Source organism: Cavia porcellus, unplaced genomic scaffold (genome assembly GCF_034190915.1).
Source record: "Cavia porcellus strain 051 isolate PalLab524CR breed Dunkin Hartley unplaced genomic scaffold, mCavPor4.1 scaffold_4, whole genome shotgun sequence".
NCBI classification, from domain to species: domain Eukaryota; kingdom Metazoa; phylum Chordata; class Mammalia; order Rodentia; family Caviidae; genus Cavia; species Cavia porcellus.
Window position 1 is genome coordinate 82,676,665 of NW_026947487.1, and position 12,099 is coordinate 82,688,763.

The 12,099-nt window shown below is 35.9% G+C and overlaps 1 protein-coding gene across 1 annotated transcript in view; it reads right to left on the reverse strand.

Moving 5' to 3' along the window:
* Positions 1 to 12,099, reverse strand: part of LOC100730198 (liver carboxylesterase 1-like) — a 31,705-nt gene continuing 19,606 nt past the window's right edge. Inside the window, exons 10-14 of the mRNA XM_063247335.1 lie at positions 11,326 to 11,406; positions 10,933 to 11,080; positions 1,602 to 1,733; positions 666 to 738; positions 1 to 379 (exon numbers count right to left, since the gene is read on the reverse strand). Of these exons, the coding sequence (XP_063103405.1) occupies positions 196 to 379; positions 666 to 738; positions 1,602 to 1,733; positions 10,933 to 11,080; positions 11,326 to 11,406 (618 nt within the window). The 3' untranslated portion in view covers positions 1 to 195. The remainder of the gene's footprint in view (positions 380 to 665; positions 739 to 1,601; positions 1,734 to 10,932; positions 11,081 to 11,325; positions 11,407 to 12,099) is intronic.

Below are 12,099 nucleotides of genomic sequence, written 5' to 3' on the forward strand. Positions count from 1 at the left end.
TTTTGTGTCAAAAAGAATATTTATCTTCAAATTCAGGTCAAAATACAATCATTCCTATCCTTGCATTCTGCCCATCACTCTCAACAAACAATTCTTCAGGATCTACAGTAAGATGTAGCTCTGATCACCAAACATTGTCTTTAAATACAGCTGTGTTGACTGCTCCAGGCTTCCAAGGCTAGGTAGGCCTTCCTTTCAGAGTTCTGTGTGTTCTTTTTGGTGTGGCTTCTTCACTGCCTCCTTGGCTATAACCTCAGTCCAGAAAACTACTTCTTTGTCTTTGAGTCTCTGGGCAGGTTGGATGGTGGCACCAATCTGCAGGTATCCTTCCTTTTGGTCGTACTCTGGCCAATGTGGTAGCCCCTTCCCATTGGGGTTCCTGGGAACAGAGTCAAAGAGAAATTCTGCAAAGAACTCACATTTTTCTGAAATCTTCCAGTTTCCCTAGGCTTATCTCTACAAAGAGACCCATGCAATTCCAGAGACAGGGAGAATCACATCTCCTGGAACAACTTATGTATTTTCAGTGAGCTCTGACTGTCACAGTGCTATGGCCTCAAGGGCTGAGTTTGATTATTCTAGCTGTAGCAGATACTCTATACCAGCAGATGTGCCCAACCATACACTGTCACCGACCCTATTTCCACCTTTTCCATGAGCCTCACCCAGTCCGAGCAAAGTTGGCCCAGAATTTCATCACTGTCTTGCTAAGGCTGATCTCTTCTTCTGAAGCACCCTCTGTACAGAAGAAATAAAAAAAACCACAATCTTAGCACACTAAATGTACGTCATCAGCAATAGTGGCACTTGTAATTTTTAATAAATGCAGACACTTGGCCTTTCCTATAGTCCAGCCATGGACATGGATTCCATCTATATGTTGGCGTCTTTTTCTTGTGTCTACCTCTTGGCCTCAGGATTATAATGTCACATGGCAGGTTTTCGTCTGCCTCACAGAACTACTGGATGTTGCATCATATTTTATTCTCCTACAAATGTTGATGTTTTCATACAGCCTGAAAAATATTACAATTCCAAAGGTCCTAAAGAATCACTTAAGTGGGAAATGCCCAGCACTACATATGTGTCATGAACAGACATGAGATGAGTCAAAAGTCAAAAGGCACTGAAAGACCAAACATATTTGAGAAAAGATTTTATTAAATATTATCTTATTAAATATATTTTAGGTGAAAATGTATGAGGTTTATATACACACACTGATGATCAGATAATAGAACTCTTGATTTAAGGTTAGCACTAATTGTAAATGTCTCCTTGCTCACATTAAGACAGACTCTAGTGAGATGTAAATAGAGCAGTGGCGTGCTTTCTCTCAAGCAAGGCCATGCAGATGACCCACTTCTCCTCTAACTATAGTCACAGGCCAGCACTATGATGGTGACTATAACTGGGACGCATGAATACACATCCTCATTCATGAGAACAAGTGAAATGCTCTGTTCTGATCAACATAATTAACTGTGACAGAGAATTAGGAATTTAAGAGCAGAAGAGGAGAAATTTGTTCAAGGCCATCCAACAAAAGATAAAACTCAGGCTTCCCAACTCTAAGTTCTTAACCAACAAATTGCCATTACCTTTTAAAAATGGAGCCCCAAGCACTGAGAAGATCTCATCCCCATGGTCTCCAATCACTGTCTTGGGTCTTAAGTCTGATGAGAAGCTTGGGAGGTACTGGAACTCATACATGTAGGTTGGGGCTCCAGCATCTGAGAAGGTATGATTATGCACAGTTTACACTACTAGATACACACTTGGATGATTCAATGTCTCTGTGCAAGAAACCTCTGGTTATCAAACAGGATAAACAGAGAATCTCTTGATGTGCTTAAAGCTAAGTCAAAGTTGAAATAAACTTGGATTTTTAAATTAAGTCTACTGGTACAATTTAGATATACATAATGATCACATTCATCATAGGGAATTGGCACCTGTCCATGATACGTCTTACTTCCTTTTTTTTTCCATTCTCCTCCCCTCCCTTCAACCCCTATATCTCTCCTTATTTATAAATCTTTGTTTCCATTTTATTCTTTATTCTTGTTTTCTAATATTTTTCTATTGAATTTTAATCAGGTATGTATTTATTGACTTAAAGAATGAACGAATGCAGTGAATCTAATAAATACACAGGAAGTGATTCACTGATAACTCATTATGGCTTCTTCACGGGAAGGACATCTACAACCCAATAGGCATCTTCTTCACTTACTCATGAGAATTTCCAAAGTTTTTCTCACCCATGCTAAAAAAGTAAAAAATTCAAGCTGCTTTCCTGAAAATGAGGATTCTTAAGTACAAATATATGAATGTACGAAACAATCTGTATCTTGTGTTTCAGGAAACCACAAACTCAGGGTGAGCACAGAGTTCTCTTCCTCTGAATTTTGCCATGTTTTTACTCCAATGTCTAAGCCCTAAGAGTCTATATTTTCTGATTAGATCATCATAGCCACAAACTCTGCTTGTTTAGGACTAACAGATGGATCTCAAGTCTGAGGAGGTCAACAGGTAGCAGCAACCATACAGTCCACAGAGAAGTAAGACTAAGAGAAGGAAGATCAAGCCCCAATCAAGCTGGAGGAGATATTTCTCTTTCTCCTCATGAATACATGCAAAATATTTTAAGTGCAGTTTTAAAAAGTATCAAAAAACAATGTTTTAAAACCTCCATCTGTAAATTGATCATTTTAGAAAGGATCCCAGAATTCAGTTATAAAGGAAAGAATTGTCAGTGAGCGAACTTATTTTACACAGCATGCTGCCCAAGATACTTTAAAAGTGAACTTTCAACCTTAAACCATGTAGAGTTATTAATTTCCTATATCCACAATCTTTCAATAGAAAGTAGGTCACAGAGTTTGGAAATTAGCAATTATGAACAAAAAGAGAAATAGAAACCATTAAGAAACCAAGAATTTGCATAATAGGACAGGAAGAAGAAGAAAAAAGGGAAGGACCAAAAGTTATATTTGAAGAAATTATAGGTGAAAACTGGAGTAGATGCCAAAATATACAGAAAGCATATTGGGCTCAAGCAAATTTCAGTAAAAGAGAAGATCACAAAAGCACATTATTGAAATTTCAAAAATCAAAGACATAGAAAAAATATGAGAGCATGAAGAAATCAGACACTGCATGCAAAGATGTGCCCAGATATCAATCAGCAGATTTCACATTAGGAACTCTGAGGCCAGAAAAGAGTAGGAGCATATGCTTACTGCACTAAAGGAAAAGTGTCTGCCGTACATGAAATACTGTATGTGGGATAGGTGTCCTTCAGAGATGAGGGAAAATGACAATATGACCAAACCACACAAAGCTTATGACTCTAGACTTGCTTTACAGGAATTGCTAGGCAGAATTCTCTGAAGTCTAACAAAAAAGAAAATAATTAGTAGTATGGAACATATGAAAGGATAAAACTCAATTTTCAATGAATCAGAATCATATTCTGGACACTGTAAGACCACATAAAAATACATACAGGAATTTTATTCCCAGTAAAAGGGCTAAGAGCAAAACCTTTATAAATAAAAACTGCTAAAATAAGTCCACAACCTCAGGTAAAAGAAATTTCTGCCACAAAATGCTATAAATTCTGCTATAAACAATACAAATTGAAGGCGACTCCAGTAGTATGAAGCTGTTCTATGCAGTCAAAGTTAAGTTGTTGTCAGCTTAAAAGAGACTTCTGTAAATGAAATCTGTTATATATAGCTCTATGGTAATAAGGTAAAAATCTTTAGTAAAATCACATAGGACACACACACACACACACACACACACACACACACACACACAATTAAGATTCAAAGTATACCACTGCACAAAATCATCAAATCACATTAAAAGAGACTGAAATAAAAAATGTATTTACAAAACAAGAAGAAAATTCCTAATGAAATGGCATTTACAATTCCTTGTTTCTCTTAAATATACATTGATTAAATTCTCCAAAACATGACACAAAGTGACTGAAATTTTAAAAAGATCTAAGTTTTTCCCATATCCCTACAGTATATAGGAAACTCACACCACCTTTTAAGACAACATAAACTCAGAGTAAAACACTGAAAATCTTATCATATCCTAATGGAAGCTAAAAGGAAATATAGGTAGGTAGTTATGATGAAGACAGAGTGTAATCAAAAACTATTAAAAAAGAAAAATAAAGACATTATTTTCTGATGAAGGGGTCAATTCTTCAAGAGGCTATAAAATGTTAAATATATTTGCACTTGACATCAGACCAACTAAGCATATAAATTCAATATTAAAAGACCCGAGTAAAAGATAGATTATAATACACTAAAGAGTAGGGGGTTTCAATAACCCACTTTTAATAACTGACCAGTCATCCAGGTAGAATATCCAAAATAAAACGTTATATTTGAATGGAACTTGGAACCAAATGAATCTAACATGAATGTATACAATACCCAATCCAAAATTAACATAATACACATGCTTCTCAAGTACACATAAAATGGTTCTCCAGAGTAGATCACACAATGGGGCACAAAACAAGACTAAGTTAACTTAAGAAACCTGAAATTATAGCAAGTGTATTTTTTAATTCTTTTTTATTTTAAAGAAAATAAAATAAAACATATCAGAACAAAACAATGCAAGCAACACAGCACTTCCCAACAAGACAACAGGACATCAACAGTGGCTACCACACGTCTCTTGTTTTCTTTGAAATAGTTGACCACACCTTCACACACAATAATAACAAACATAACAAAATAGTATAAAAGTATTCAAAAGAATGAAAACATTACAAGACTTCGAAACCAGATAATAGGAAATTAATAATGGCTACTATGATATCTCATTTTCCTCAAAAAAGTTGTCCATATCATCACACATAATAAAATCAAATAAAACACAACAGGATAGAACCAAGCAAAACAAAAGAACAAAAGCATGGTAAGACTTCCAAGCAAGATGATAGGAAATCAGCAATGGCTAAGGTAATGTCTCATTTTCTTCAGAATAGTTATTCATACCATCACACATAATAAAATCAAACAAAACAGAATAAAATAAAATGAAAGCAATATAAGGTTTCAAAGTAATATAATAGGAAACCAAAATTACTGTAATATATCCCATTATATTCAAAATAGCTGCTGCTATCATCAGATAGAGTAACATCTAACAAAACAAGACAGAACAATGCCAAACCTAACAAAATTATGAAAACAGTACAACAGTTCATGACAAGGTAATAAGAAATTAACAGTAGTTATCACCTTTCCCCTCCCAGGAATTTCCTCCTCTGTCACTCTTACAATAACTATTTGGTTTTTGGAGCCCATTAACTCCTTCTGTTTCTTATGCTAGGATTCACTCATATGAGTTTGAACTGTTCCACCCATGAAGATGATCTCCAGCTGCATCCATTTACCTGCAAGAGCCTCAAGATTGTTCTGCTTTATAGCTGGGTAGCTTTCCACTGCATGAAAATGCTATACCTTCCTTATCCATTCTGTGGTTACCCTTTCTTTGTTCTGGTCTCCTGTCACATGGAACAAGTGTTTCCTCTCCTTTAATTCTCAGTCTATGAATTTCCTTTGAAGTTAAATGTGTTTCTTGTATAGAGTATATAAATGGATCATGTTTCTTGATCCCCTCTCCCTGTGTTTCTTTTTATTGCTGACCTGAGACCATCTACATTAATGGTTACAACCAGCATACATTGGTTTGTCTCTACCATGCTATCCTCTTGTTATTTGACCTCCACATTTCCCCTTAGTTCAATTGCCTCTCTTGCTTGGTGATCCTCCTCTGCTACTGTTCCTGGAATCATGGTCATCCTTATCTCTCTCTAGAATATCCTTTAGCACACTCTGTAGGGTTGACTGGTAGTCATGAATTCCTTCAGTTGTTCTTTATCATGAAAGTATCTTATTTTCCCATCAATTTTGAAAGATAGTTTTGCTGGGTAGATAAATCTGAGTTGGAAGTTTTTTTCAGGGTTTGAAACACTTCACTCCAAACTCTTCTTGACTTGATGGTTTGTGTTGATAATAAGTCTGCTGTGATTCTGATTGGTTTACCTCTATAGGCAATCTGTCTCTTTTCTCTAACAGCTTTTAATATTGTATTCTTGTGCTGAATTTCTGGGCTCTTGATTATTATAAGTCTGGGTGTAGATATACTTTGGTTAGTTGGAATCCTATATATGTCTTACTTACCTACATGCCAGATCCATTTCCCTAGTTTGGGAATTTTTCTTCTATTACTTCTGTGAATATTCTTTTAATTTCATTTTTGTTGACCCTTGCTTCTTTACCAACACCTGTCATTCTTAAATTACGTTTCTTTGCATCATCTTGCAGCCATTTAGTTGTTATTTCCTGATTCTATGTTGCTTTTAAGAGCTCTTTCCTTTCACGATCACTAGCTGTAATCCTATCTTCAAGGTTTGAAAGTCTATCTTCAGTTTCTTTCAAGTGGTTTTTCCAGCTTTTGATTGAATTTTTAATTTTGCAGATTTCTCTTTCAATCTGTTTCATGCATTGCAATTCCCTTATATATTCATTCAAGGTTTCCATCATTTTCCTATGCTCTTCTTTTTTTTTTCTATGTCTTCTTTAGACCTGATGAACAATTCTTTCAGTATGTTTGTGATTTCTTCTTTTATCTGAGACATTATTTCTGATTTGACTGCTTTTACAATCTCTTGAAGTTGTTTCCTTACTTCAGCTGCTATCCTCTCAGAGATTTCAGGTGTGTGACTTCTGTTTTCTTCCATGACGGTATCTTCCAGACTTGTTCTGTGTGGGCTAGAGTCTGAGATTGCCTTTTGCTCCTTTGTCTTGACATTCTCTTGGGTTCCTCACAGCAAGCTGGTTGTGGAGCCCCAGGCACTTGTTGAGAATGGCTGAGATTCACTTTTGGGGAGCTTTGATTTTTACTTTGAACAACACTTTCTGACTCGGGGGGGGGGGGATGGTGGGCTGCTCAATTGGGAGAACCTTGTCATTCTGGCTTTCTTACCTGAACTCTGCTGTTCTCACCATCAGAGGGCTTGATACCTTATTATCACTGAGGATGGCTGTGGTCCTTACTCTGAGCATTGTTTCCTGGCTCCAATGTAGAATACTCATCCTACTGGCATAGGTCTTTCACACTACTGGTACACACTTTCTAGTTTCCACCCACTGATATTTGGAACTTCCCAGCACAGATGCATGAAATTGACTTTATTGAGCCATTGTCGGGACCCTAAGGCTCCAGTTGGACTTGTAGAGAGCATTGTAATAGGCCATCTTCCCCTCCATCTTCTACTCCAGAGCCAGCAAGTGCTGCTCAAAGTAAGAACCAAAGTGCCCTGAAAGTCTTCAGCTGGACTCATGCAGGACATTGCTGTGGGATCCAAGCCCTTGGCTAGATTTCCTTGGGTCTTTAGTGTGTGGACAGATCTCCTGCACTTCTTGTATTTGACTCTGTGTGACTATCATAAAATAATACTGTATATGCTGTGTCCTGTATGCAATTGTTTTCCTTGAAAACCCCATATACAAAAATAAAATAAAACTACAGGTCTTCATAAACCTAATTATAAAAATCTTCCACAGAATTCTACCACATTGAATTCAATAACATAATAAAAGTATAATCCACCACAATCAATAGTATTTATTATCTCTGTGTATAAAACATGACACATCTTCTCATAAACTGAAAGACAAAAATATCCCATCAAAAGCAGAAAAAGAAACTTACAAAAACTATACCTTTCATTATTAAAAATTTCGCCAAATTGGAGATTTTAAAAATGTAACTCAACACAACAAAGACCATATATGAAAATTCCATTCAAGAGAGTATTGTCACTTATACTAGCTGCAAAAACAATTTTTAAAAAAATTTTTCTAGGAATGAATTTAACCCAAGTGGTATAATATCTGTGCATTAAATATCAGAAAATATTGATAAAAGAAGTTGAAGAACACACAAATAGTGAAAAAAAATTCTACATCCATGGACAGAAAGAATTTATAATGCTAAAATGTGTATATTACCCTTAAGCATCTGCTACTTAAGTGAAATTCTTAATTGAATTCCAATGTCGTTTTTCAAGGAAATATAAAACAATCTTCAAAATCAAATAAACCACAAAAAAATCCCAAGTCACCAGTGAAATCTTGAACATAAAGAACAAAACTGGAGATATCACACTACCAGAGTTCCAAAAGATATTACAAATCTATAGTAATGGCTATAGACACACACACACACACACACACACACACACACACACACACACACACACAGAGTCCAAAGGATAGAATATACGTCCCAGAAATCAATTATACAGTCACCCGGTTTTTGATGAATTTATCAAGAATATGCAATGAAAAAAGTGAGTCTCTTTAGTAAACTGTTCTGAATTTCTACATGCATGATAATGGAATTGAACTATTATTTGTCACAATACAAATATCAACTAAAATATTTAAAAATTAAAATATACTATGAGAAATTTTAACAGTTTTTGAGTCAGGGAAAATGATCTTTTATGTTTAACTCTAAAAGCATAAGCAGCAACACAAGCACAAAACAGACAAAGAAGATTACCTCAAACTAAAATCCTACTTCTCAGGATTAAAAAAAAATTAACAGTATGCATAGAAAACTTACGGACTGAGAAAGAATATCTTCAAGTCATACATATGACAAGTGTTTATTAAGTAAAGCATATAGACGAAGCTCAAACATCTGCACTGCAAAACAAAAGCTTAATTTAAAAACTAAGCAAAGGACTTGAATTTTCATCTCTTTATAGATGACTTGCAAATTAAAACAAATTTTTAAATGTTCCACATCACTAGCAATTAGGAAAATGTAACTTAAAATCACAATGAGATATTATCTCCTGACAGTAATAATGGCATTCATTAAAAAATAAATAAGGAAAAACAAAGTGCTGAAAAGGTAGTGGAGAAGGGACATTTTGACACTTCACAAAACTAAATCTATAATTACTATTTGACCCATTAATTCCCATTCTGAGTATTATTTGAAATGAGTTTGTTAAAGCAAACTCTCTACTGCCATGTTCCTTGCTGTGCTATTCACAGAGGTCAGGTTATAAAATCAACCTGTGTCTGTCAGCAGAAGAATGGGCAATGACAATGTGGTATTCTACACACAATGGGATACTATTTTGTCTTAAAAGAAAAGAAATTCTATGTTTCATGACAGCAGTTATAAAACTGGAGAACATTATGCTTGAGATAAGTCAGGCAAAGAAAGACACATATCTTGTCATCACTAATATGCGGAATCTAAAACTCTTAAAACTAGAGAGAAAATGGTATTGATATAGGTTTTTATTAAGGGAAGGAAGAGTTCATGATGAAAGGCTACAGAATCATAGATAAAAAATTGTTTCCTTTTTTCTTCTTTAGTTCTATTTCACAGTGTGATGAATGTAATAAATAATAGAATATTGCTCAATTAAATTTCTAGGGGAATAAAAAATATTCTCATGACAGCAAATGTTCAACTACTAGGGAGATATATGGTCATCAGCTTGAGATAATTATTCTAATTTGTATTCATAAATCATAATATAATAATTATTATTATGGTTTGTATCTAAATCATATCATAAATGTTTACAGCATAAATTTATAAAATATAATTTGAAAATTTACAATTTTAAAAATTTAAACAAATCACTCTCATTCTCTTTTTCAAAATGTTTTATCGTATAGTATTCTCTCCATGCCCTAAATTTGCTTACAAAATGAAATAGTGAAAGAAGAACATGAAGATTAGTTTTTATAACATTTATTAAATTCTGAATTTAAAAACCCTTCCAGAATGTTAGGTAGAGAAGTCTTGAAGTAAAAGACTTGCTAAATGGGTCCTAGTACCAAAGAAAGCATTTTGTGAGGTTCAAAAATAGAACCCAGAGGGAGAAAACCTCCATCTCAGTGAGCTCACCTATACCTAAACTCACATGCCATCTACACAGCATTGGTCAGTGTCAGATGATCCTGTGATAGATCCCATCCTGAACCTGAGCTTGCCACCCTGGCACACACCAGACCAAAAAAAAAAAAAAAAAAAAAAAAAAAAAACCCTGGCAGGTATTGAAAATGACTATACTATCCCCCATCCTGCACCAGCTGCTGCTCTGTGCTTTTGCTGTTCTTGCTCCTGGTTAACTGATCTTATCCTGTGCTTGTCTCCTATTCTTCCCCCAGATCCGCTAGTTAGCCTGGGTTAAATCTAATTCTTACTCTGAAAATATTCCAAGACCTTTTATTCAGTATTTGCAGTCTAGTCGCACATATTACCCTCATCCCAGGGAAGGAGCCACTGTGGCAATCACCGCTGGTGCCTCATTCATAATCCATGATTCCACCACCTTTTCTCATGCTTTTGTCTGGCCATTATAAACCACTTGGTTCATGTATACGAGAAATCAGAATATGAAAGTGGGCAGATCAAAAACCTTTGCAACTGTCTTGAACCACTGACATGCAAGTATTAGTGGATAAATGCCCAGTTCCTTGTTGCTCAGACAGGAAAACCCTGATATTCATATTCTCTTTGACATTCCCGTAGCTCTCTAGCCCTAGTTTCACATAGTAGGCACATGCTACACTCTGCATCATTTTAGATTCTATCTATTGCTCATGTCATTTGCTTATCTCTCCCCACTGGTGTTTACTATTATCATGTCCCAAGTTACCAACTTGTATTTGAATCCTTTACTCAGGGTCAGCTCCTGATGGAAGCAAAATAGGGCAGAGCCCCTCCTTAGGGGATATGGAATCAGTCTTGTGCCCTGACCCTCGATATTTTCCATATCGGTCTAGATGGGAGGTGGGCAGGTCAAAAACCAAAGCCAGGGTTTGTTTGTTTTCTAGGACGTACCTCTGTGGCCACGGGCCACAATCACAGATGGGATATCAAACATAAAATCTGCTATTAAGTCCAGGAACAGTTCTCTTTTTTTGACAAGGTCATCTGTTCCTCCTAAATACTTCTCAGTGGCCACTGCTATCAGTTCCTCAGGAATATTCTGAAATACATCAAGAAAGTGACAACCCCACCTGGTGAGTAATGTGGATTCTCTAGTCAACAAGGCCTCACTGATGATGAAATTCTTGAGCTCTGTGCAAAACATCCCCCAATAGTAAAGTGGGAAAGGCAGAAAAATGGGCTAGACTGCTGGTCCTAGTCCTTTGTATGCAACTGAATTGGTCTGTAATTTTGGGCAAGCCCCAAACCCTTCATTGTTTTTGTACTAATTCCCTACATGCTTACAACAAAGCGATGGAACTTCCACAAGAGTGATGTGGCTGTCTTCTGGTCCAGTTTGCCTTCAGGGATTGGATTTCTCATCAACTGTTAATAGAATGATTAAGTATTTGTAAGTAATCATGAATTAACAGGAAACAAAGCAAACTAATGTAGAATGAAGGGCCTGTGTTGGAACCTGATAAGCCTGATCTTTCATGACTTTGAAGACATCAAAGAAACAAATGGACATACCTAGAAGCTCAAAGAGGCTCAATGAGGAGGGAGACACAGAGACACAGACATAGACAGACCAACAGACAGATAGATAGATTGATAGATAGAGATGATACAGATATAGATACAGGTATATATCTAGAAATAGGGGCACATGTTTAGGCAGACAACAAGGGATTGTTTAGAAATATTTAAGCCAAGGTATTCTAGAAGCAGAGGGCTCAGGGACATGGAATTCCTGGGTATATACCCCAGACTCAGAATACTAATGAGAACTAAATCACCATTATATCTTTGGTTCTTTGGTATGACCACTGAGATGCTTTTGAAATGAGAACTGAAGAATTCTCTGTGTGAGACAACTGTGTCCAAATCTCTTCAGTCACTCGACCCAAGTGCTGCCTGTTTTCTTGCTGCTTAAAGTCATGTCCTAGCATCACCTTGGATCCCTAAAATGCCTGCTTGAGAAAGAACAATGCCTGATCACGTGCAGAGATTATGAATCCTCCCTTAAAGCAGTTATATTAGAAAATTTACAATTATCAATACTTGTCTGATCTTTGA